The sequence below is a fragment of the Eumetopias jubatus genome, unplaced genomic scaffold (assembly GCF_037043125.1).
Source record: "Eumetopias jubatus isolate StellerSeaLion01/CBP00866 unplaced genomic scaffold, mEumJub1_p1.0 scaffold_8, whole genome shotgun sequence".
NCBI classification, from domain to species: domain Eukaryota; kingdom Metazoa; phylum Chordata; class Mammalia; order Carnivora; family Otariidae; genus Eumetopias; species Eumetopias jubatus.
Genome location: NW_028274814.1, coordinates 69,539,660 through 69,565,343, shown reverse-complemented (window position 1 = coordinate 69,565,343; position 25,684 = coordinate 69,539,660). Strand labels below are relative to the sequence as shown.

General features: G+C 35.5%; 1 protein-coding gene across 4 annotated transcripts in view; it reads left to right on the top strand.

Annotated features, from left to right (window-relative positions):
- The window catches only part of ABCD2 (ATP binding cassette subfamily D member 2), a 69,229-nt gene that overhangs the window by 22,560 nt on the left and 20,985 nt on the right, over positions 1-25,684 (top strand). For all 4 annotated transcript variants that reach the window (XM_088025580.1, XM_088025579.1, XM_028113309.2 and 1 more), the window contains one exon: positions 21,491-21,636. In XM_088025580.1, the coding sequence (XP_087881706.1) occupies positions 21,491-21,636 (146 nt within the window). The remainder of the gene's footprint in view (positions 1-21,490; positions 21,637-25,684) is intronic.

The following is a 25,684-nucleotide window of genomic DNA, read 5'->3' as shown; positions in this document are numbered from 1 at the left end:
GGAGAAAGGAGCCAGAGAATGCCAAAAAAATCAGAAACAATAAGATGGCATTAGTAACTCCTTGCTTATTAACACTTACTCTAAATGTAAATGGATTGAATTCTCCAGTCAAAACATAGAGTGGCTAGATAGATAAAAAATAAGACCCAACTATATGCTGTCTATGAGAGACTCACTTCAGCTTTAAGTACACACATAGATTGAAAGTGAAGGGATGGAAAAAGATATTCCATGTAAATGGAAACCAAAAGAAAGCAGGGATAGCTATGCTTATATCAGACAAAATAGATTTCAAGTGAAAAATGTTAACAAAAGACAAAGAAGATCATTATATAATGACAATGTGGTCAATTTGTCAAGAAGATGTAATAGTTGTAATATATATGCACCCAACAGTGGGGCACCTAAATATATTAAGCAAAAATTAACAGATCTGACGGAAGTTACACAACAATACATTAATAGTTGGGGACCCTACTTTCAACAACACATAGATCATCCAGACAGAAAATTAACAAGAAACATCGAGCTTGAACCATACTTCAGACTAAATTGACCTAACAGACATATGCAGGCATTCTATCCAACAGCAGCAAAATACATATTCTTCTCAAGCATGCATGGAACATTCTCTAGGAATATCATATGACACAAAACAAGTCTTACCAAATTTAGGAAGACTGAAGTCATACCAAGTATTTTTTCCCATTACAATGGTATGAAAGTAGATATCAATAATAGGAGGAAAACTGGAAAATTTACAAATATGTGAAAATTAAATAATATTCCTGAGCAACCAACAGGTCAAAGAAGAAATCAAAAGAGAATTTTAAAAAATCTTGAAACAAATGAAAATGGAAACCAAATATATGGGATGCTACAATAGCAGTTCTTTTTTTTTAATAAAGATTTTATTTATTTGACAGAGAGAGAGAGGGAGAGAGAGAGCACAAGCAGAGGGAGTGGCAGGCAGAGGAAGAGGAAGAAGCAGGCTCACCACTGAGCAGGGAGCCCCTGGATCCCTGAGCAGGTCCCAGGATCCCAGGACCCTGGGATCACAAGGCAGATGCTTAACTGACTGAGCCACCCAGGTGCCCCTACAATAGCTGTTCTAAGAGGATCATTTATAGTAGTAAATGCCTATATAAAGATGAAAAAAGATTTCAAATAAACTTAACTTTACACCTCAACGAACTAGAAAAAGAAGAACAAATAAAGCCCACAGTTAACAGAAGGAAGGAAATAACAAATATCAGAGCAGAAATAAATGAAATAGAGAAAAAAAGAATGATAGAAAAGATCAACAAACCTAGGAGCTACTAGTTTGAAAAGATAAACAAAAGATAAACCTTTAGCTAAAATAAGAGAAAAAGAAAGAAGACTCAAATAAATAAAATCAGAAATGAAAGAAGAGACATTACAACTGATACCTCAAAAATATATAGAGTCTTAAAAGACTACTATGAACAATTGTATACCAACAAATTCGACAACCTAGAAGAAATGGATAACTGCCTAGAAACACCCAACTTACCAAGACTGAATCATGAAGAAAGAAAATATGAACAGACCAATAGCAAGTAAAGAGATTGAATCAGTAATGAAAAATCTCTCAGCAAAGAAAAGTCCAAGCCAGTTGGTTTCACTGGTAAATTTCTAACAAATATTTAAAGAAGAATTAATGACAATCTTCTCAAACTCTTCCAAAAAATCAAAGTACTCCCAAACTCATTTTATGAGGCCAGCACTACCCTTATCCAGATGAGGACACTACAAAATAAGAAAACTACAGACCAATATCCCAGATAAATATGGATGCAAAAATTCTCAACAAAATATTAGCAAACCAAATTTAACAGCCCATTAGAAGAATCAGACTATGATCAAGCAAGATTTAATCCTGAGATGTAAGAGTGGTTCAACATATGCAAATCAATAAGTGTGATGCACCCCATTAATAGAATAAAAGATAAAAATCATATGATCATTTCAATAGATGAAGAAAAAGCACTTGAAAAAAATACAAATGATTTCATGACAAAAACTCTCAATGAGGCGGGTATATAAGGAACATACCTCAACATTATAAAAGGCCATATATGACAAACCCACAGCTAACATAATACTCAACAGTGAAAGATTGAAAGCTTTTTCTCTAAGATCAAGAACAAGACAAAAAAAAAAAAAAAAGAACAAGACAAGGGTACCCAATCTGACCACTCTTATTCAACATAGTACTAGAAGTTCTAGTCAGAGCAATTAGGTAAGATATAGAAATAAAAGGCATCCAAATCAAAAGGGAAGAAGTAAATTGTCTTTGTTAGCAGATGATATAATCTTACATATAGAAAACCCTGAAAATTCCACAAAAACATTCAAAACAAATCAATGAACTTAATAAAGTTGTAGGATACAAAATCAACATATAGAAATCAACTGCATTTCTATACACTACCAACAAACTATCTGAAAAATAAATAAAATAATCTCATTTATAATAGCATGGGAAACAATAAAGTACTTAGGAATATTTGACTGAGGCGGTGAAAGATCTATACACTGAAAACTATAAGACTATGATGAAAGAAAATGGGGAAGACACAAATGGAAAGATATCCAAGTTCATGGATTGGAAGAATTAATATTGCTAAAATGTCTATACTATCCAGAGCCATCTACAGATTCAGTGCAATTCCTGTCAAAATCCCAATGGCATTTTTCATAGAAATAGAGAAAACTATCCTAAAAATTGTGTAGAGCCACAAAAAAGCCCTGAGGATCCAAAGCAAACCTGAGAAAGAACAAAGCTGGAGGCATTGCACTTCTGATTTCAACTATACTATAAGTGTATAGTCATCAAACAGTATGATGCTGGCATAAAAATAGATATAGACCAATGGAATAGAATCAAGGGCCCAGAAATAGGGATGCTTGGATGGCTTAGTCAGTTAAGCATCTGACTCTTGACTTCAGCTCAGGTCATGATTGCAGGATCATGAGCTTGAGCCCTGCATCAGGCTCCATGCTGGACATGGAGCCTCCTTAGGATTCCCTCTCTCCCTATGCCCCTCCCCACTCCCACGTGCTCTCTCTCTTCCTCTCTCTCTCAAAAAAAAAAAAAAAAGCCCAAAATAAACCCATGCATATGGTCAACTAATATTTGACAAGGGAGCCAAGACTACACAAACAAGGAAAGTGTAGCCTTTTTAGTAAATGTTTTTGGAATAACTGGATGAGCACATGCAGAAAAATGAAATTGGAACCCTATCTTACACCATTCACAAAAATGAACTTGAAATAGATTGAAAACTTGAATGTGAGACCCGAAACTATAAAACTCCTAGAAAAAAATAGGGGAAAAGCTCTTTGGCATTGTCTGGGGAATGATTTTTTTTGGATATAACACTGAAAGTACAAGTAACAAAAGCAAAAATCAATTGGTTGGCCCTACATCAACATATAGAAGGGGAGAAAATATTTGCAAATCTTGTATCTAATAAGGGCTTAATATCCAAAAAATATAAAGAATATATACAACTCATTAGCAAAAAATCAAACAGTCTGATTTGAAAATGGGCAGAGGAATTGAATAGACATTTTTTTCAAAGACAAATGGCCGACAGGTACATGAAAAGGTGTTAACATCACTATCCTTAGAGAAATGCAAACCAAATCCACATGAGATATCACCTAACACCTGTTAGAATGACTATTACCAAAAAGACAAGAGATAACAAGTGTTGGCAAGGATGTGAAGAAAAGAGGACCTCTGTGCACTATTGGTGGGAATGTAAGTTCGTTCAGTCACTATGGCAAACAGTATGGAGGCTCCTCAAAAAATTAAAAATAGAACTATCATATGATCCAGCAATACCATTTCTGGTTGTATATGTCTAAAGGAAATGGAAACAGGATCTTGAAGGGATACCTGTACTTCCATATTCATTGCAGCATTGTTTACAATAGCCAAAATGTGGAAACAACCTCAGTGTCCACTGACAGTTGAATGGAAAGAGAAGATGTGGTATATATATATATAAATATATATATATATATATATACACACACACACACAATGGAAACTTCTTCAGCCAAGAGAACATGTGACAACATGAAACAGACCTTGAGGACATTATACTAAGTGAAATAATTCTGAAAAAGAAAGACAAATATATGATAGCACCTATAGATGGAATCTAAAAAAGCCAAACCTAGAGAAACAGAGAATAGAATGATGGTTACCAGAAGCTGGAGAGTAGAGGAAATGGGGAGATGTTAATCAGGAATACAAAATTCTAGTTAGAAGATGAATAAGTTCTGGTAATCTAATGCACAGCATTGTGGTTACAGTTAGCAATAACATATCATATACTTGGAAGTTGTTGAGAGAGTTAGTCTAAAATATTCTTACCACAATAAAGTCATGGTAATTATGTGAGGTGATAAAGTCATTAGGTAACACTTCAGTGATAATCATTTTGCTATATATAAGTATATCAAATCAACATGTTGTATACCGTAAACTTACACAATGTTATATGTTAATTTTATCTCAATAAAGCTGAAAAAAACAAGAAAACAATACCACTAAGCTGTTCATATAAAAATGGTAGAGCAAATTTTATGTTATGTGTATTTTACCAAATTTTTTATAAGTGGGGGAAAAACACAAAGTACATAAATTCCAGTGTTTGCCCTCGAGAGACCTGTGTTATTTTGCAACAAACATAAATCACTGGGAAACTTTTTCCTCCTTATAAAATTTACTGTTGCCTAAGCAAAAGGTCAACCGTAACTTAGTTAAGGAGAAATGAAAATGCAAACTCTATTTTTTTTAAGGCTAAAGTGTTTTAAAATCATTACTGTTAAAAGTAATTTTATCTTGATTATATAGCTTCTAGAAACATGAAAATTTGTTTTTATGTTTAAAATTTTATAAGACCGATCTTGCAAAAAAGCATAAAATATATTGAAATGTATATGTAAACCAAGCGAGTCTAAATGTATTTATTTCTTATATTCTAAATGCTGCTATTTTCTTTGAGAAAACTTGAAAATAATCTTATAAGTATTTATGATTTCAAAGAAAGCTGCTACAACCTCTTTCAAAGTATTTATCAGTAGGCATTCTTAAATATTTCTTCTTTGAATATTCTCATTAATGAGATATTATCTAATTAGATAATTAGAATTATCTAATGGTTTATTGCATTACTTTATAGCAACAGAATATTGGTTAAGTACTAGTTTGGCAGGAAAAAAAACCCATAAAGTGAATACAGAATTGAGTCTTATGTACCTACAGAATAAACTTCATAAGTTACAAACAGACCTTACAGTAATCTCCCTGTTTTCACTTTTTCTGACTGAAAGACTTCTTGATAGAGGATGGATCTCCATGCAGTGATCAAATGTACATTAATTGTTATTTTCATGGGGGAAAAAGGAGTGGATTTTGTTCAAGAGGGTTTCTAGTAATGTCATTTATATACAAAAGAAAAAAGAACTACTGAGAGAAAAAATTTGTAATTAAGCAAATTAGGACACATATTTTAAACCACATCTTCAGAGAATGTTGCTATGGCTCAGTGTGCAAGCTGGAAAGCCTGAATTCCTAAGAAATTGAGAAATCTCTTCAATATTATTCCAGTTAATGTTTCCTAATACTTTAACAATGTTAATAATGAGAACCAGATAAACGAAAATCTGGGCCTTAGTTCAAGAATACAAATAAAAAGTTGTGTTAGATAAATTAGTTTCAAAACAGCTTTCTTTTATTCTATTTCATTAATGATTGGGTATGATAACTACTAGAACATTTGATAAGTTTTAGCAAAGAAAAATTTCATCTCTAATGTAGATTTAGCTACTCTAAATCTATGGAATAATACATGGTAAATGCTTAGTATTGCTCAGGTGTGACTTTAAAAAATATTTGGGCAATTTTAGGCTGTTCAAGACTGAATTTCCTGAGCAATGCGACTGTAATGTAATCTTCAAACTGTTGATTGAAACTCATTGTTTCCCATTAGCCATTTTGACCCTCAGAAAAAGTCTTCCAGTTGGATACAGATCCTGAATTTCTTTTGTCAATTCTTGGTGCAGTTTTTCCTGTCTTCCCAACTACCTAAGGGTAGATTTGTGATTTCCTGCTTTTGCATTCACTAATCCACTAATTATGGTTACGTAGTAATTTGGTAGTATGTCTCTATCTTCAGCCATTAGTCACGTAGTAATTTGGTAGTATGTCTCTATCTTCAGCCATTAAAGCCTCTAAAGCCCAATCTTTTATTTGTTTAGCTCACCTGCTAACAAAACATTATTATATGCTAACATTCACCAAAATAGGATTTGAAACGTCTTGATAGGGGTTGGGGGCAAAGAGAGTAAGGAGAGGAAAGGAGAAAGTGGGGAGGAACGGAGAGGGAAGGAAGGAGGGAAGAAAGACATAAGAAATAGTCGTTTATTGGCAAAAGGTAGCAAAATCTTGTGTTCCTTTTTTTTCTTTTTTTAAAGATTTTATTTATCTGACAGAGAAAGACACAGTGAGAGAAGGAACACAAGCAGGGGGAGTGGGAGAGGAAGAAGCAGGCTTCCCATGGAGCCGGGAGCCCGACACGGGGCTTGATTCCAGGATCCTGGGATCATGACGTGAGCCGAGGGCAGACGTTTAACGACTGGGCCACCCAGGCGCCCCCTTGTGTTCCTTTATATTACTGTGGTTTTTTTTTTCCTTAATCATCCAGAGGACCGTTTGTGTACATATCTCTCCTCAGCAACAGTCTCCGGTTGGGCACCAACCCACTATGTGATTCTGTTCCCAGAGCTCTTGCTCTCACTACCCTTCCTTGGTAGAAGTATCTTGGGACAGAAATTTTTACCATGATCTTCTTACTACTCCATCCTTATGCCTTAATACTTACTTACATTCAACAGATCTGAAGTAGATTCAGATTTCCCATAATTTTGTATGAAAAGGTAACTTGTGCAAATTTCTGTCCATCCTTTACTTTGGAATTTAAGAAATAAAAGGTTAGTAAAGTGAGAGAAGAATTGTATTATAAGGGTCAAATTAAGTTTAACTAAACATTTTTTAAAAGGAGAAAAAAACAAGAAAAAGGGGGTGAAATGGCTAGGATGTCATACTTCATATCTTGGGAACGTTAATGTACTTTATTCTTTGTCGATACGCTATTCTTTTTTCTAAATTTTAAGTATTTATTAAAGCCCTGCTATTAGATACTATGGAGGATAGACAATGAGTAAGACACAGTCACTCTCAATGTGGAGCTTATGTTAAATTTGGTTATAAACAAAAACATGCAACCAACTTCAATACGAGTCAGAATAAGTGCCTCAAGAAAAGCAAGAAATGCTGTAGATGTTCAAAATGAGAAAAACTACGATATAACAGTGTGTCCTTTGATCTAGGTTTTGAAAGTTAGGATTTTAATAGTTGTCATGAATTGGATGTTTCTCCAGTGACGAAATAGATCAGAAATGTGTCAGAGTCAAGTAGGCACGCAATTTTTGTTCTTGCTTTTGGACACTTCTAAGCAAGTTTGTCCTATCCACCCTCCTCTAGTACACCAAGCTGAGAAAGGTAAATATTTATTAATTCAACTCCGTTAATATTATGCCATTGGTACGTACTGGAAATCATAGCACCCATTCCCTAGGTCATTAAGCATTGCTAAAGTGCTCTTTATGCTGAAGTTCTCTGAATTTATCTGGTGTTTTGTAGGTCTGCCATTTGCCCAGTTTCCACCTAAGGAACTTATCTCCTCTCTATAAGTAAATGACAGATTTTTTTTTATATTCATATGCATATTATTATATATACATCATATATATGTATAATCGTATATGTTAAATTTTAGTCTGTTACTGTCCCTCAAGAAACATAACAAAAGATGACACTAACTTCTCTTACACTCATTGCATCTCATTCTCTTTTGCCAGAAGATATTCTGAAATTATAAATAACATTTCATTTATCAGCTCAGTATTTGTTTACTACTTCATTCACAGGATAGTATATTCAAGTACCATGTAGTTTAATCTTCTAGACTAAATGCTTAATAAATAAAATAGTTATGAGCCACATTTTTAAATTAAATGAAACATGAAAATCCTAAATTTGATTGTATGCAGGAATGATAGCATGACTAAATAGGTTGTAAGGAAAATTAAATATAGATAATGTTACTTCTGTCTTTCAATGTATCAACAGTACATATTGATTATGCTCTGCATAAGTCATGCTAAATAGGATGTTTTAAATAATTAAATTGGAGTTCAAAGAGATTAGAGACTTTAATACTTTGATTTACACAGCATTTCAGAGCCAGGGCTGGAATTCATCAAATCTCTGGATCTCTGCATTCACTGCCTCTTACTTTCAGATTAATAAAATAATCATATTAAAAACATCTACCTGTGATTGAAAAGCAAAAAAACAAACCAGTGTTTGACCTTAAATGTTTTCTCAATCATAGTAATTAAAGCCTCTCTAGCACTGTCCCAAATTTATGGGAGATAACAAACTATTATTCTTTTATAGTTTGCATTCGCTTTCAAAAATTTCTGTATTCATCAATTGTTTTTCTTAGTCAGAAGAGCTTACGACATGAAATCTCAGCTTGTAGCAGTGCCAGCATTTAATCCAGGCTTTCTTTATTGGCAGTTCTACTCCCTCCTTTAATGATACAGCCTATGCATTTTTTTTAATTGAAGTATAGTGGACCAGCCAATGTATTTTATTTTATTTTTAAATTTTATTTTATTATGTTATGTTAGTCACCATACATTGCATCGTGTTTTTAATTAGTTTTTTCCTATTTATTTATTTATTTACTTATTTGATGTAGTGTTCCATGATTCATTGTTTGCGTATAACACCCAGTGCTCCATGCAGAACGTGCCCTCACCAGGATAACTCATCCCCCCACCCTCCTCCCCTCTAGAACCCTCAATTTGTTTCTCAGAGTCCATAGTCTCTCGTGGTTCGTCTCCCCCTCCGATTCCCCCCCTTCATTCTTCCCCTCCTACTATCTTCTTTTTCTTTTTCTTTTTTTTTAACATATAATGTATTATTTGTTTCAGAGGTACAGGTCTGTGATTCAACAGTCTTGCACACTTCACAGCTCTCACCATAGCACATACCCTCCCCAATGTCTATCACCCAGCCACCCCATCCCTCCCACCCCCCACCACTCCAGCAACCCTCAGTTTGTTTCCTGAGATTAAGAATTCCTCATATCAGTGAGGTCAATCTTTCTCTGATTGACTTATTTAGCTTAGCATAATACCCTCTAGTTCCATCCACGTCATTGCAAATGGTAAGATTTTGGGTTGGTTTTTTTTGGTGGCTGCATAATATTTCATTATATATCTATCTATCTATCTATCTATATATATATATATACCACATCTTATATATCCATTCATCTGTTGATGGACATCTTGGCTCTTTCCATAGTTTGGCTATTGTGGACATTGCTGCTATAAACATCAGGGTGCATGTACCCCTTTGGATCCCTACATTTGTGTCTTTGGGGTAAATACCCAGTAGTGCAATTGCTGGGTCATACAGTAGCTCTATTTTCAACTTTTTGAGGAAACTCCATACTGTTTTACAGAGTCAGCCTATGTATTTTTAACATAAAATGAATTAATATTGATTTTTTTAAAGATTTTATTTATTTATTTGAGAGAGAGAATGAGATAGAGAGAGAGAGAGCATGAGAGGGTCAGAGGGAGAAGCAGACTCCCTGATGAGCAGGGAGCCCAATGTGGGACTCGATCCCGGGACTCTAGGATCATGACCTGAGCCGAAGGCAGTCGCTTAACCAACTGAGCCACCCAGGCGCCCCTTAATACTGATTTTTATTTTGAGAATATTATGACCTCTTAAATAATTGATGGATCCTGGAGCATCTTTAGCAAGAGCTAGAAATCTCTGGCCTTATTACTTTGTTTTTGTTTTGTTCTGTTTTGTTATTTTACAAGGTGACAAGTGATTGCTATGCATTACTCACTATTCTACACATATGTTTCTAATTTTTCTGTATGAAAAAGTTGGTGTTCGTATCCCTGTCTTTAGATGAGAAAACTTAGGTTGAAGTCATCCAGCTGAGTGGAGCTAATATTTGAACTTAGGCAAGTCTGACTCTAAAGTTATTTTGTCTTGGTTGTTGTTGGCAGCAGGGCACATTTCTCTGAAAACTTACTACTCTTTTGCCTGATCTTGCAAGTATCACCAGCTAAGGTTGTTTGCTTGGTATGCTAAATCTGTACTTATATTAAGCTATTGTTTGGAAGCAGAGGTCCTTATAATGCTGGGGGTGGAGGATAATCCAAGACAATTTTAGCATAATTGGGGCCGGGGGGCCTGTGTGACTCACTTGGGTATCTGCCTTCGGCTCAGGTCATGATCCCAGAGTCCTGGAGTCCAGCCCCACGTCAGGCTCCCTGATCAACGGGGAGTCTGCTTCTCCCTCTCCCTCTCCCTCTGCCCCTCCTCCTGTACTTGTGCTCACTCTCTCTCTCTCCCTATCTCTCTCAAATAAATAAATAAAATCTTAAAAAAAATAAAATAAAATTTAGCATAGCTACTGGCTATCATTCATTTATGTTAATGTGGAGTGAGCTATATTCTTGTATAACATTGAAATTCCTTTAAACTATGTTCAAATCACTTTCAAATTAGAATATGTTCTCTATTCCTTCCATTCTTCTAAAACCCACTTATCTATAAAATTTTATATAATCTTTAAAAGTATTCCCTTAATTTAAAATCAGACTTCCAGGGCACCTGGGTGGCTCAGCGAGTTAAGCATCTGCCTTCAGCTCAGGTCATGATCCCAGGGTCCTGGAGTCCAGCCCCATGTCAGGCTCCCCGTTCAGAGGGGAGTCTGCTTCTCCCTCTGCCTCCCCCCACCCCCCAGCTTGTGCTCTCTCTCTTTCTCACTCTCTCTCAAATAAAATAAAATCTTTAAGGAAAATAAAAAAATAAAAAAATAAAATCACACTTCCTGCAGAGATATAAAACAAATCTTAATTTTCATTATGCATTATGACATTAAAAATCATTATTTAACCTTTATCTTGTCAAAAGAAGAGATTGTCTTTTGCAACAGAGTAAAGATTTTTCGTTTAAGAAGTTCATCAGAATAAACAAAACACGTAACACCAATAACACCAACATTTACACAACTGCACTGCAGGCTAAGATATGCATGTGTCTAATGAGTTTTGTAGATACTTAAAAATATGAACATCCTTTTGAATTGTTTCTATATAAATACCTTTCAAATCCAGGATTTCCTATTTGGAGGGATAGGAGAACAATGTTACTGAAGGATATCATTTAACCCATACATATAAAGCCAAATAATGACTATTAAAGAACCAGGAGCACATGAGATCAGAAGGGAGGTTAGAAGACCTAGTTTGCCTCCTTTTTCCATGGCTGAGAGGATACCCTCATAGTCAATAAAGTATTGTTAGTGAGATCCTTGCTTTTCTTTTTTTTTTTTTTGCCTCAAATTGCAGATTAAAAAATGAGGATGTGGCCTGGAAAGGGACCTAAGTAAGAATATGAGGGAATGCTAGTTTAAATATCTTGATTACTATTTTCCTCTTGGTCTCTAGATTTTGGAGTTTTTGATTCTTAATGGATCTCTAGGTGCAAAAACACCAATAGAGAGAGCCTCTGAAGGACAACGAGTGTATTTATTTAAGTAAGATGCAGGCTTCCCCAGGGCCATTGCCTGAGTGGAATGTTGGTCTGAAGGGGCCACTGGAATAAAGGAAGAATGTGATATGGCTTAATTCAGGCATACTCATGGAGCCCCATACGCAGTTACACATACACTGGTCTTGCTGCCCCCAAATTAGACAAATCTTAGGGAGTGGGAGTTGTTACTAGAACAGACTTTGCCCATGTTGACTCACTGTTGAACAAATTTCCATAGAATATAAGCCAGAAAGTGCATCTGCACATCTGTACCACACTGGTGGTATCCTACTGAATCTATAGAATCTATAGAATGGCATATTACAACAGTGCAATGAACATACTATGAATGACTGAATGAATGAATGAATGAACATCTCCACAGATTTGGTTTCTACTGCCAAATCAGTCTGGCTCCATATACTAATTAGGAAGCAAACTATTTTGTTTCTTGCACTAGATATGTCATATAATCCTCTTTATGATGGGGATAATATTTGTCATTTAACATGCCCCTTGTAAAAGAAATTATTTTAGCCATGAAGAAGGCTCAGTAATATGCTGTAGCTAATTTACCTATATTCCTTTGCTTTCTGACTATTAGACTCAAAGCAAGTAAACTGCATAAGTATCTTTGAGCAATTGGCTGGCAGAATTGTAAATTATACATTTTGGTATCTCCTGTGTAGTAATTGGTACATTCAGTTTTTTAAAACTCTCTTAAAGGAATCTATAAATGTAAACAATTTCTTATAGTTTCCTGTTGCTTGGAAAAATGTTTAGGATACATTTTTTTCATATTTAACTCTTCTATCAGTTAATTTATAAAAATAATAATGGTGAAAAATCTTCTTTTGGGTCTAAAAGTTTTCCTTATTTTATGACTCAGTTATTAAGTTGAACCACATAGAATTAGAATTTTTGTAGGTCAAAAAAGTCAAATAACAGGGATTTCATACAGTAATCTAATGACAAATACTCTTAACAAAAGTTGATTTTTAAGAAGTTTGGATTCTCATTAGGTTAGCGATACTTTGATTATTCCACTAACATTATTCTTATTACCTGGAAATAAATATAGTCCCTGCTCTTCAGAGGCTGTGCACATCTCTGTTTTGGCACCTAGAAATAACATCCTAAAAATATGATTGCAGTGATAATTAATATCTCTTTTCAGTTGAGTACTTCTTGTTTGCCACATATTTTTTTAAGAATATTAGGAGTGACTTATGCATTGAGGCCTCAAATTTAATTTTTGGTATTCATGAAAGGATCTGATGACATGATTAGTCCCAGTGTGTACATTTATATGAATTATTAATAGCTAGATTTTATGGCTTTCTGATTGCTAACTTCTTATTACTATGGTAACACAACAGTACTTAGCTGTACCTTAAACTTAACACATCTCACGCTAAAAATAGTTAATATTGCTGTGAAGTTTTTGCCAACATTGTTGACAATTAAATTCTAGATGACTGTGAAACATTTAGCATTTTGGATGATCTTTCCAAAGATGACAAGCACAAAAACAGCCAATATTTCTCAATGCTTTATCCTTTTTTATACTTTTGTCTCTATTAAAGAGAAAAATACAGAACAGTATAAAAATATAAAAAAGAGAAAAGTACAGAAGAATATAACAATATATGTTAATACATTTTACCAAAACAACCATAAATTGTCAGATTTTTAAATGTTAACACAGAAAAGTATGGAGTAGAATACAAATTATAGAAGTACCCTGAGACATTGGTAATATAAAATAAAAAGCCATAATCACTGGGAATAGATTTGATCTGAACTAACTTTAATTCTACTCTTATTATTAACAGTTTTAAATGTAGATGCATTTGAAGTAACCCCAGATTACAAAGAAAAACAGTTATGATAATTGTTTAAATAATAAATAATTAATTTAAATTGTAATGTGATACCTATGAGTTTATTCCCGTATCTTTTCCACAACAAATAGAGGTAATTCTGGGTTTTACTTAGAGAAGTAAATTAAAACTAGTTAGTGTTTCTTTTCTGATAGTTGCTCATTATAAGCAATATATTTCTTCTGTTGCTTGTAGGAGGTATGTTGCATGATTCCCTTTCTGATGGGCCAGAGCAAGTAAGCTAATAACTTTCTGACATGGTAACTTATCTACCTGAAATATTTAGAAGATAATCTGAATGGGTCTATATATCTATAAAGGAAAGCTTAGTAAAGGGTACTTTAAGTTCTTATCCCATATGTATAACTTTAGTAAGACTAGAGCAACTTGAGCTAGCTTAAACTGTTAAATTCCAGGCCTTTGAGCTGGAAAAGGATCACACGCAAACTAATCATATAAACATTGGATATAGGGTCATCTGTTTCCTGTGCTTTCAAATAAATTCAACATCATCCCAAATTTTCTTGATATAGCTTTTCAAAAGAATTTGGTGCTAACCTTAACTTTATAATATTTTTAAATACTTATATTAATAAAATCTATCAAAGTATCCTTAGTTGGGGGCGCCTGGGTGGCTCAGTCGGTTAAGTGGTCGACTCTTGATTTCAGCTCAGGTCATGATCTCAGGGCTGTAAAAAGGAGCCCTGCACTGGGCTCTGTGCTGGGTGTGGAGCCTGCTTAAAATTCTCTCTTTATCCCTCTCCAGCTGCCCCTCCCCCCTTAAAAAAAAGTACCCTTAGTTGCTATGTACCACATTAAACATGTATAGAATGTGTTAGTTTTATCATTTTACATGATGGTAAAACAATTGAGAGGAAAAGGGACTCTAATAAAGCAGTATTTGTTGAGTCCTTATAAATTTGTAATTTTATAAATAATTCTTGTATAATTTCATCTGCATTCCTGTCACATAAATTTTCAAAGCAGCAATTTTCATACTCTATTATATCATTTTGAGTAACAATAGCTCATATAATAAGTTATGTGGACACATTTGCAGTTCTTCATTTTGCATCATAAAATATTTATGGTTTGGCATTTTTATTTAAATTTCATGCTGATTGAATTTAAAAAGTTAGTAGCTAAACACCATGTTTCTTTGTTTTGTTTTGACTTTTTTTTTTAAGATTTATTTATTTGACAGAGAGAGACACAGCGAGAGAGGGAACACAAGCAGGGGGAGTGGGAGAGGGAGAAGCAGGCTTCCCTCTGAGCAGGGAGCCCGATGTGGGGCTTGATTCCAGGACCCAGGGATCATGACCTGAGCCAAAGGCAGACGCTTAACGACAGAGCCACCCAGGCCCCCCTTGACTTTTATTTCAAGAGTGCATATTCAAAACGTTATGAGACTTATAAACTCGATAAAAACCTTAGCATTGCAAAAACATAACTATTTTACTTTGCCTTAAAAGCCCTTATGAAATGTTTCCTTATCTATTCATCAAAGAGAATTGACAGATTTCAAAAATCATAAAGAAATCATAAATAACATAAATTAGCCTTTTAAAGAAGTTTCAAAGTTTTGCTCTTCCAAGTTCTTACAAAGAAAGCATATAGCAGCCTTATGTGCCCCGACCTTTCAGGCCCTATAAATTGCTCCAGTGAACTAAGTGGTACTCTAGTTACTAAAAGAAGTAGGTAAACCTGACATGCTTTCTTGGGCGTTTAACAGAATATAATTTCTAAAATTTATATAATTAGGTACTTGTTATTTATTAATCTCATGAAAATAATAAAAATTTACTATGTGGTATAAAACCACAGTCTCTTAACTGGTTAAATAGAAATTCTTTTGCATCTGTTCTTTTTTAAGATGTTGCCTTTTCACATAAGTAGCAAACTTAAGCCTAAGGAGAAATGAACTTTTGTTTCTATAACAGTTTATTGAGCGCCTACTATGTACCTATACTTATGAAGTGCTCTGACCTAATTGCTTCATTTATACTGCTTCATTTAGTTTTCATAACAAATGGAATAAAATAAGTTATTTTACAAATGAGGTAGCTGTAGTTCAGAATTTGGGTCACATTGTTAGTAAATACTGAAATTGGAATTTCAGTCCAGAACCATCTCTCCAAAACCTATTATCACAACCATGACTCTTTACTGTCTTCCTTGAAATGTAGATATAAAATATGATTTCATTAAATATTGCCAGTTAATTTAGTCTTATGGTAGAATCCTGAAGAAACATTTGTGAAATGAATGTTCAGATGTATTTTAATCATTGTAGTCTCCATTATATATTGTGTCATGGCTGCTCTATAGCTTGATTTATATCTGGGGTTTATACTAAGGTATAGGATGCATTTGTGCTTCTAATTTACATTAAATTGGAGCAGGTATCACTTTGGAAGTTAGCAAAAGTACTGCCCACTATGGTTTCCTTGTATTTCTTTTTTAAGTAGTCTCAGAGTACCAGTTGAAAGACTACTCATTGACTCTGATAGCCAATTTCTATTTTATGCTACTATTATTATTACCAGATATTAATTTAAGATATTGTCACATTATATGAATGTTTAATATAATATAGACAAATAACTGTGTGTCCTAATTCTTTTTTTTTTTTTTTAAATATGGTTAGACCGGAGAGGGAAAAGGAAAGAAAAAGGCAGGAGAGGAAGATATAGGGATATGGTAAGGAAACATGACCAGAAATGATATAGTTAACTTCAGAAAACAGTTGGGCAGTTCCTCAAAAAGTAAACAAAGAGTTATATGCCCCAGCAATTCCACTCCTAGGTGTATGCACACTGTTCATAATAGCCAAATAGTGAAAACAACTGGACTATCCATCAACTGATGAATGGATTAACAAAATGTGGCATATTCATACAGTGGACTATTATTCAGCCATTAAAAGGAATGAAATACTATTATATGCTACAACATGAATGAACCTGAAAGCATTATGCTAACAGAAAGAAGGTCATCACAAAAGACCACATATTGTATGATTTCATGTATATTAAATGTCCAGAATAGGCAAATCCATGGAGACAGAAAGTAGATTAGTGGTTGCCAGGGGTTGGGAGGAGAGAAGAATGTGGACTGTCTACTATTGGGTATAGAGTTTCTTTTTGGTGTGAAGAAAATGTTCTGGAATTAGATAGTGGTTACATTAGATGATGTTACATGAGCTTGTGAATATACTAAAAATCACTGAATTGTATACTTTAAAAGGGTGGATTTTATGATATGTGAATTATATCTCAATTTTTAAAAAAGATTTATTTATTTGAGAGAGAGAGAGAGTGAGCAGGGGAAGGGCAGAGGAAGAGAGAGAATCTCAAGCAGACTCCCTGCTGAGTACGGAGCCCGACTTGGAGCTCAATCCTATGACCCTGAGATCATGACCCCAGCTGAAAGCAAGAGTTGAATATTTAACCAACTGAGCCACCCAGGTGCCCCTATATCTTAATTTTAAAATATGACCAGGGATTCCCATATTTGTAAAGATCCCATTGAAAATCTTTATGACTATATATGTATCATTAAAATATAAATATTTTTATTTTCAAATATTAGTTAAGCCTGTTGTAAAATAACCTTGTGTTATCTGTCCTTCAACTGAATCATTTGCATATTATGGGAAAATAGGTAGACAACTGATCTACAAAAACATTTATCTTTTAAACCTTCAACTTACTCTCTCTCTTTCTCCCACCCCCTCCCCTTTTAAAAGTAAGTTGCAGCAATCATAAATCTTCATCCCTAACTACTTTAGGATGTATTTCCAAAGAGCAAGATATTTTCTAGCATAACTATAGTATAATAATCAAATTCATGAATATTAACACTGGTATAATGTTATTACCTAAACATACTTTTGAGGTGCCTGGGTGGCTCAGTTGTTAAGTGTCTGCCTTCAGCTCAGGTCATGATCTCAGGGTCTTGGGATCGAGCCCCACATCAGGCTCTCTGCTCAGCAGGAAGCCTGCTTCTCCCTCTCCCACTTCCCCTGCTTGTGTTCCCTCTCTCGCTGTCTCTCTCTCTGTCAAATAAATAAAATAAAATCTTAAAAAAAAAAATTTAAACATATTTTGTTGGTTCAAAAACTGGCCTCTGTACATGGAGGGCAAAAGGAGATGGAAGAGACTATTCCAGATTGGTCGGTGGCAGGTTTAAGAAGCAGGGGAATTAACATGAGGTTTGTCATGGTCAGCTACAAGGTGAGTGGATCTCTGCACTTGCCCACAAGAATCTTAAGTTTGTATAGAGGCCTTAACTGGGTTCAGTCACATATAGCATCCAGATGGTCCCAACAACACATTGCTCTCTCAAGGTTGCTTCCTTGGAAACAGTTGCAGTGATGGGAGTGGTGGTCAGAGCATACATTCCAACCACATGTGAGGGGGTGAGGAGCCTCTGATTGTCCCAGTCCAGCTCATGGTCAACTGGCAGTCATGTCCTCTCAATGACCCCCAACAATTCTCCATATTTTTTAATAAATATATGTTTTAAAATTTATTTATTTTAGAGAGAGGGAGAGAGAGTGCATGCATGAGAGGTGGGAGAGTGGTAAAGGGACAGAATCCTGAAGCAGTCTCCCCACTGAGCATGGAGCCCCACTCGGGATTTGATCCCACGACCCATGAGATCATGACCTGAGTCGAAACCAAGAGTCGGACGCTCAACCCACTGAGCCACCCAGGCACCCCAACAGCTTTCCATCTTTAAATATTGCCAATTGTCATAATACTATCCTTTATAATGACTTGTTTTTCATTTGGATTTTAGTTGTCATGTCACTCCAGTTTCTTTTAATCTCACCTCCTCAGCTTCTCTTTTTTTAATGACATTGATATAGAGTGCAGAACTGTTGTTACTTTTTTTTTTAAGATTTTATTTATTTATTTGACAGAGAGAGAGACAGCGAGAGAGGGAACACAAGCAGGGGGAGTGGGAGAGGGAGAAGCAGGCTTCCCGCGGAGCAGGGAGCCCGATGCGGGGCTCGATCCCAGGACCCTGAGATCATGACCTGAGCCGAAGGCAGTCGCTTAACAACTGAGCCGCCCAGGTGCCCCGAACTGTTGTTATTTTAAGAAAGTTCTTTAAGTTAAGTTTATCTGGTAGTTTTCTGATGCTAGATTCAGGTTATGCTTTTTTTTTTTTTTTTTTTTTGGTGGAAGAATACTACCTATTTCCAAAATCTGCTGGGTAACCAAAAACTTGGTGGTTTAAAACAACAGAAATGTATTCTCTCATGGCTCTGGAAGTCAGGAGTTCAAAATTAAATTGTTGACAGGCCTATCCTTCCTAAGAAAGCTCTAGGATAGAATCTTTTCTTGCCTCTTCCAGCTTCCGGTGGTGCCAGGCATTCCTTGGCCTGGGACACCATAACTCCAATTTCTGTCTCCGTCATCACATGACTTCCTTCCCTTCCTTTCTCCTCTTCTTATAAGGCCACTTACTGGATTTAGGGCCCATCTGGTTAATCCAGGATGATCTCATCTGGAGATCCTTAACTTAGTTATATCTGCAAAGACCTTCCCCCCCAACCCCCAGATAAGGTCAAATTCACACGTACGTGGGGTTTAGGACTTGGGCATATCTTCTTGGGTCCACAGTTCAACCCACTACACTACCTAAATGATGTTGGGTCCTTCTCAGAGGATAATGTCAGGATTTACCAAGTGTAGACAGAATAGGAAATAGATTTTTTTAAAGCATGAATTCATACTGACACTCGAATTCAAACGAAGTATTATAGTTTTTCTTGCCTTCTCACCTGCCATGTTTGTATCTTCTTTCTTCAGAGGGAGCACCCTAGCTCCTAACATTAAAATGTTTACTTCTTTGGTCAGTCCTGCAACATAGGTAAAATAGTTTCAGAATTGCTACATCTATATCATTACCAACAAGAAACTTGCCATATAAGGTTCAAGATTTCTTTGTGGTTCTTTTGGTCTTCAACTGAAATTGGGTGGCCAGTTTCAAGTTACTTGGACCAGCACCTCCTCCCCCTTTTATGTGGTTGTTATTCACTAGATATACCATTCAGTTCATTTGTTTCTGTTTGTATTTAATTTTAAGGTTTCTACCTTCGCTGGTTATTGGTTTCATGTTATTTTTTTGAATGATAACATTTAACATGATTCTAAAAATAAAAACTATATAGAAAGGATACTGAGAGAGGTCACTCCCTCCCCTGTCCATTCTGCCTTGTTTTTCCAATCTCCAGTATGTAGCCAATTTTATTAATTTCTGGTGTACAGTGTTTCCTTTTATAAATGTAAGCAGATAAATGTATACTTACTTATTTTGCTTTCATTTTGTATAAAGGTAGTATACCGTATATTAGTGGTTCTCAAATGGGGATGGTTTTGGCCTGTAGGGGGCAATATCTGGAGACTTTTTATTGGGAGCGGAGTCACCACTGTAGGAGCATCTGGTGGGTGGAGACCAGGTATGCTGCTAAACATCTACAGTAAGTAAGATGGCTCTCAACTACGACGAAGGACTAGTTCCATATATCCATAATGCTGCTGTTGAGAAACCCTGCTAGACATCTACTTCTGCACTTTGCTTTTCAACTTAAAAGTATATTATGGAAAATCACTCTATAGAGAACGTCCACATCCTGTTTTACAGCTCCATAGTGTAGGTGCTATAGTTTATTCAGTCTCCTTTTTATGGACATTTAGATTGTTTTCAATATTTTACAATTACAGATAATGCTGCGATGGATCTTACACACTCCTATTGTTGTTGTTTTTGGAAGTTATATCTTTAGAGTAAATTGCAAGAAGTGGGTCAAAGGCCAGAATATATGATGCTTTGCCAAATCCCCTCCAAAAGGTTGTAAATTTTTGCATTTTCACCAATCCTGTTTCTCTATATTTGCTAACTGAGTTGTCAAATTTTTGAACTTTTACCAATTTGAAAAGTAAGAAACTCGGTGTAGTTTTAATTTGCATTCATTTTATTATTAATGGCATCTTAATTACTTATTTATTTTTTAAAGATTTTATTTATTTGTTTATCCTAGGGAGAAAGAGAGAGCAAGCGCAAGCATGCTCCCACACAAAGTTGGGGGGAAGGGCAGAGAGGGAGGGAGAAGGACAAGCAGACTCCCCCCGCCACCACTCCCCGAGCCCAGAGCCTGACGCGGGTGGATCCCATCACCCATGAGATCATAACCTGAGCTGAAACCAAGAGTCCACGCTCAACCTGCTGAGCCACCCAGGTGCCTCATGCATAGCATTTTTTAAAAGTTTTGCTTGTTTGCTTGTTCACATCGCCGGGTCAAAACCTCAAATTTTATAATATTTAAACCAAATAATTTTAGACGAAATGCAGAAGCAATGTTTATAAAATACAATGAAACAAAGTATGTATTTCTGCACTGAAAATATCCAACTTTTTCTTGTGGCTATGTCTCAATAAATTTTTACATGAACATAACAGAGTATGATCCTGTCATGCCTGAGAGAGAAATACTCATCACCAGGTAATAAATGTAATCCTAGACATCTGGTGTTTAAAGCCTGCTCTGGAGTTTTCAGACCACGAGAATGTCACACTGAGTAAACTAAAATGCCTTTGTCCTAGGATTCTCTTTTTTTTAATTTTATTTATTTATTTGACAGAGAAAGAGAGAGGACAATTGGTGGGGAGGGGCAGAGGGAGGGGAAGAGAAAGAGAGAGAGAGAGAAGCAGAATCCCCACTGAGCAGGAAGCCTGATGTGGGGCTCAATCCCAGGACCCGGAGATCATGACCTGAGCCAAAGGAAGACGCTTAACTGACTAAGCCACCCAGGTGCCCCTGTACTAGGATTCTTGTGTGCTTGGTGTTTTACAGGCCATACATGTCTCTTGGAAGTCTTCGCGATCAAGTCATCTATCCTGATTCAGTGGATGACATGCATGATAAAGGCTATACAGACCACGATCTGGAATGTATTCTACACAATGTCCACCTCTATCACATAGTTCAAAGAGAAGGAGGTAAAGTCTATCACTTTTAAAATGCATTTAACTTTGTTTCAAAAAAACAAACTTGGGTAAATAGTCCATGGTTTAATTTGAACGTATGCTATTATTGGAACATAAACACAGAAGACAGACTTTATAGCATTTATTGCTTTTCCATTATTGACATCCTCTTTTCTGCTTGGGTTATATTTCCTGCAGCACACTAGGCTTTTTATTGTCTGCTTCTAGCATTTGAAAATAGTTTTTCCTTCATATTTGAATATACAATTGTCCCTGAAGCCATCATCAATCTAGATGTATGTAAAGTCTGTGACAGAAATATTATCCTGTCAAGTTCTCAGCTTACATTAAACCTAATAATTTAAGAAGTAGGTATCACAGAATTACTTTTTTGTTTTCAGAACCACAGTATTACCAATACATTTTTTCCTCTTTCAAGTAGCACACAGAGAATTAGATAAAATACAGAAACTTCTATAGTACGCGTTTTATTCATAAGATATTTTTGAAAGAGTAGAATTAACAGTTATACATATGAGCTTAAAAAAGAATTACTTTCTAATAGTCAAACCTTTTTTAAATTAATTTTTTATTTAAATTCAATTAATTAACATATAATGTATTACTGGTTTCAGAGGTAGAGGCCAGTGATTCATCAGTCTTATATAATACCCAGTGCTCATTATATCAGTGCCCTCCTTAATGTCCATCACCCAGTTACCCCATCCCCCCACACCCCTTCCCTACAGCAACCCTCAGTTTGTTTCCTATGATTAAGCAACTAATTAATCATTGAATACTACATCAAAAACTAATGATGTGTATTATATGTTGGCTAATTAAACATAATAAAAAAAGAGAGAGTCTCTTATGGTTAATTTCCCTCTTTGATTTCATCTTGTTTTATTTTTTCCTCTCTTCCCCTATGATCTTCTGTTTTGTTTCTTAAATTCCACATATGAGTGAGATCATATGATAATTATCTTTCTCTGATTGGCTTATTTCACTTAGCATAATACCCTCTAGTTTCATCCATATCATTGCAAATGGCAAGACTTCATTTTTTTTTTTTTGATGGCCAAGAAGTGGTCCATTGTATATGTATACCACGTCTTCATTATCTATTCATCTGTCGATGGACATCTGGGCTCTCCGTAGTTCGGCTAATGTGAAAATTGCTGCTATAAACATTGGGGTGCAGGTGCCTCTCAGATCACTACATTTGTATATTTGGGGTAAGTACCCAGTAGTGCAATTGCTGGGCCATAGGGTAGCTCTATTTTCAACTTTTTGAGGAATCTCCATACTGTTTTCCAGAGTGGCTGTACCAGCTTGCATCCCCACTAACAGTGTGAGAGGGTTCCCCTTTCTCTTCATCCTCACCAGCATCTGTTTTTTCCCGACTTGTTAATTTTAGCCATTCTGATCTGTGTGAGGTGGTATCTCATTGTGGTTTTGATTTGTATTTCCCTGATGCTGAGTGATGTTGAACATTTTTTCATGTGTCTGTTGGCCATTTGTATGTCTTCTTTCTAATAGTCATACTTTCAAATAACTTGATTACACATAATTAGCCTTGAAAAACTATTGAAATAACAAGCTAGAATTCTAGGTTTAATTTTTCATAGGTTTTATGTTTCATTTCCTAGCCCATTTACCTATCAGAAGTACAGTGATTAAGAATGTGAACTTTGAAGTCAGAGTTCTAGAATCTTAATTAGCACTATTGTCTATATTTTCAACTGTAAAATGGGGATAACTAAATGAACTATTGGGACTTCATCAAGATAAAAAAATCCTAGAAGGTAACATAGGCAGTAACCTCTCTGACATCGACCATAGCAACATTTTTTCTAGATATGTCTCCTGAGGCAAGGGAAATAAAAGCAAAAATAAACTATTGGGACTACATCAAAATAAAAAGCTTTTGCAGACAGAAGACATGAACAGATATTTCTTCAAAAAAGACATCCACATGACCAAGAGACATATGAAAACATGTTCATCATCACTTACCATCAGGGAAATGCAAATCAGAACCACCAGGAAGTATCAACTCACACCTTCCAGAATGGCTAAAATCAACACAAGAAGCAATCATTGGTGAGTATGTGGAGAAAAAGAAACCCTCTTGCACTGTTGGTGGGAATCCAAACCAGTGAAGCCACTCTGGGAAACAGTATGGAGTTTCCTCAAAAAGTTAAAAATAGAACTACCCTGTGATCCAGCAATCACACTACTGGGTATTTACCTAAAGAATACAAAAGCACTAATGTGAAAGGATAGATGCACCCCTGTGTTTATAGCAGCATTATTTATAATAGCCAAGATATGCCAGCAGCCCAAATGTACATCTACTGATGAATGGATACAGAAGAGGTGGTGTATCTATTTACAGTGGAATATTACTCAGCCATAAAAAAGAATGAAATCTTGCCAATTACAATGACATGGATGGAGCTATAGAGTATTATGCTAAGCAAAATAAGTCAGTCAGAGAAAGACAAATACCATATGATTTCACTCATACATGGAATTTAAGAAACAAAAAAATGAGCAAAGGGAAAAAGAGAGAGAGACAAACCAAGAAATGGACTCTTTATTATAGAGAACAAACTGATGATTCCCAGAGGGGAGGGGAGCGGTAGGTTGGATTCAACAGGTGACAGGGAGTAGGGAGTGCACTTGTGATGAGCACTGGGTGTTGCATGGAAGTCTTGAATCACCATAATGTACACCTGAAACTAATATTACACTGTATGTGAACGAAATGGAATTAAAAACTTTTTTAAAAAGACTCTCTGTAGAGCATTTAGAACAATGGCACATAGTAAATGCACAAGAATTAGTAGCTAATGGCAATATTACTACTCATAATATTGATACTATGATATTTTACCTTTTGCGATGATTAGTACCTGATATTTTATATGGAAATTTCATATTATTATTCATTTGATTCTTATAATCAGCAAATAAGGCAGACAAGAGAGGTATTATTCTATTTTTATATTTATAATCATGAGTCATAAATACTAAAAATATGTAAAGCAGATCAACTTTTTTTTTTTTTCATATAGTCAGCTCCTTCCCAGTTCTAAAATACCAGGGCAGAATAAATGCTGCATGTTAATCTTGGGGAAATTATTTTGGGTAAATTTGAAATCCAATCATCTAAATAGAAATTTACAATAAACATGGGCCATTCTGTTCTTTTCAAAGTCATCAAGAAGTTTAAGAACTTTTTTAAAGAATGTTTCAACCTTAATAATGTAACAGTAATTGTTATGATTTACTGAGTGCTTACCTTGCAGAATACATTAAGCGATGTACATTTTCATTTTATTTAATATTGATAACTGTCTCATGATGTGGATTTTAATAACCCCCTTTCACAGGTGAATTTCAGAAGTTTAGAAACTTCCCCAGGGGCCCACCACAAGTGTTACGACAGGGATTCAAATACAGATCTCACTTGAAAGTCAATGTTCTATACTAGGCTATGCCACTGTGCTATGCTATCTACTAGCTTCTTAGACATGAATGAGAACAGTTATATCCTTACACATAAAAAAAAATTTCCAAGGAAGCCTACTCTCTACTCACTTAATCCTTAAAACATGAAACATGTTTCATGTTTTTAAGCAAAGCCGGTAAGCACCTAATTTTGCAAGGACATCACATACTTTAGAAGAAGCCTACTGAAGTTCTACTTAGACTAGCTAACACTTTGCTTAGAGAAATGCTTTGCTTTAGTTAAAGATGGAATTAAAAACTATGTTTCTGGGGGGAGGAGCAAGATGGTGCAGGAGTAGGAAACCTAAATTTTCGTCTGGGTCAGGAATTCAGCTGGATAGGGATCAAACCATTCTGAACACCTACGAACTCAACAGGAGATCGAAGAAAAGCAATAGCAGCAACTCTCTGGACAGAAAAGCGACCACTTTCTGGAAGGTAGGACGTGCGGAGAAGTGAATCCAAGGCCATATTCAGGAAGATAGACGGTGGGGGGGTGGTTCTGTTGGCTGCTTCTGGCAAGTGATAGAGCAGTGGAGCACAA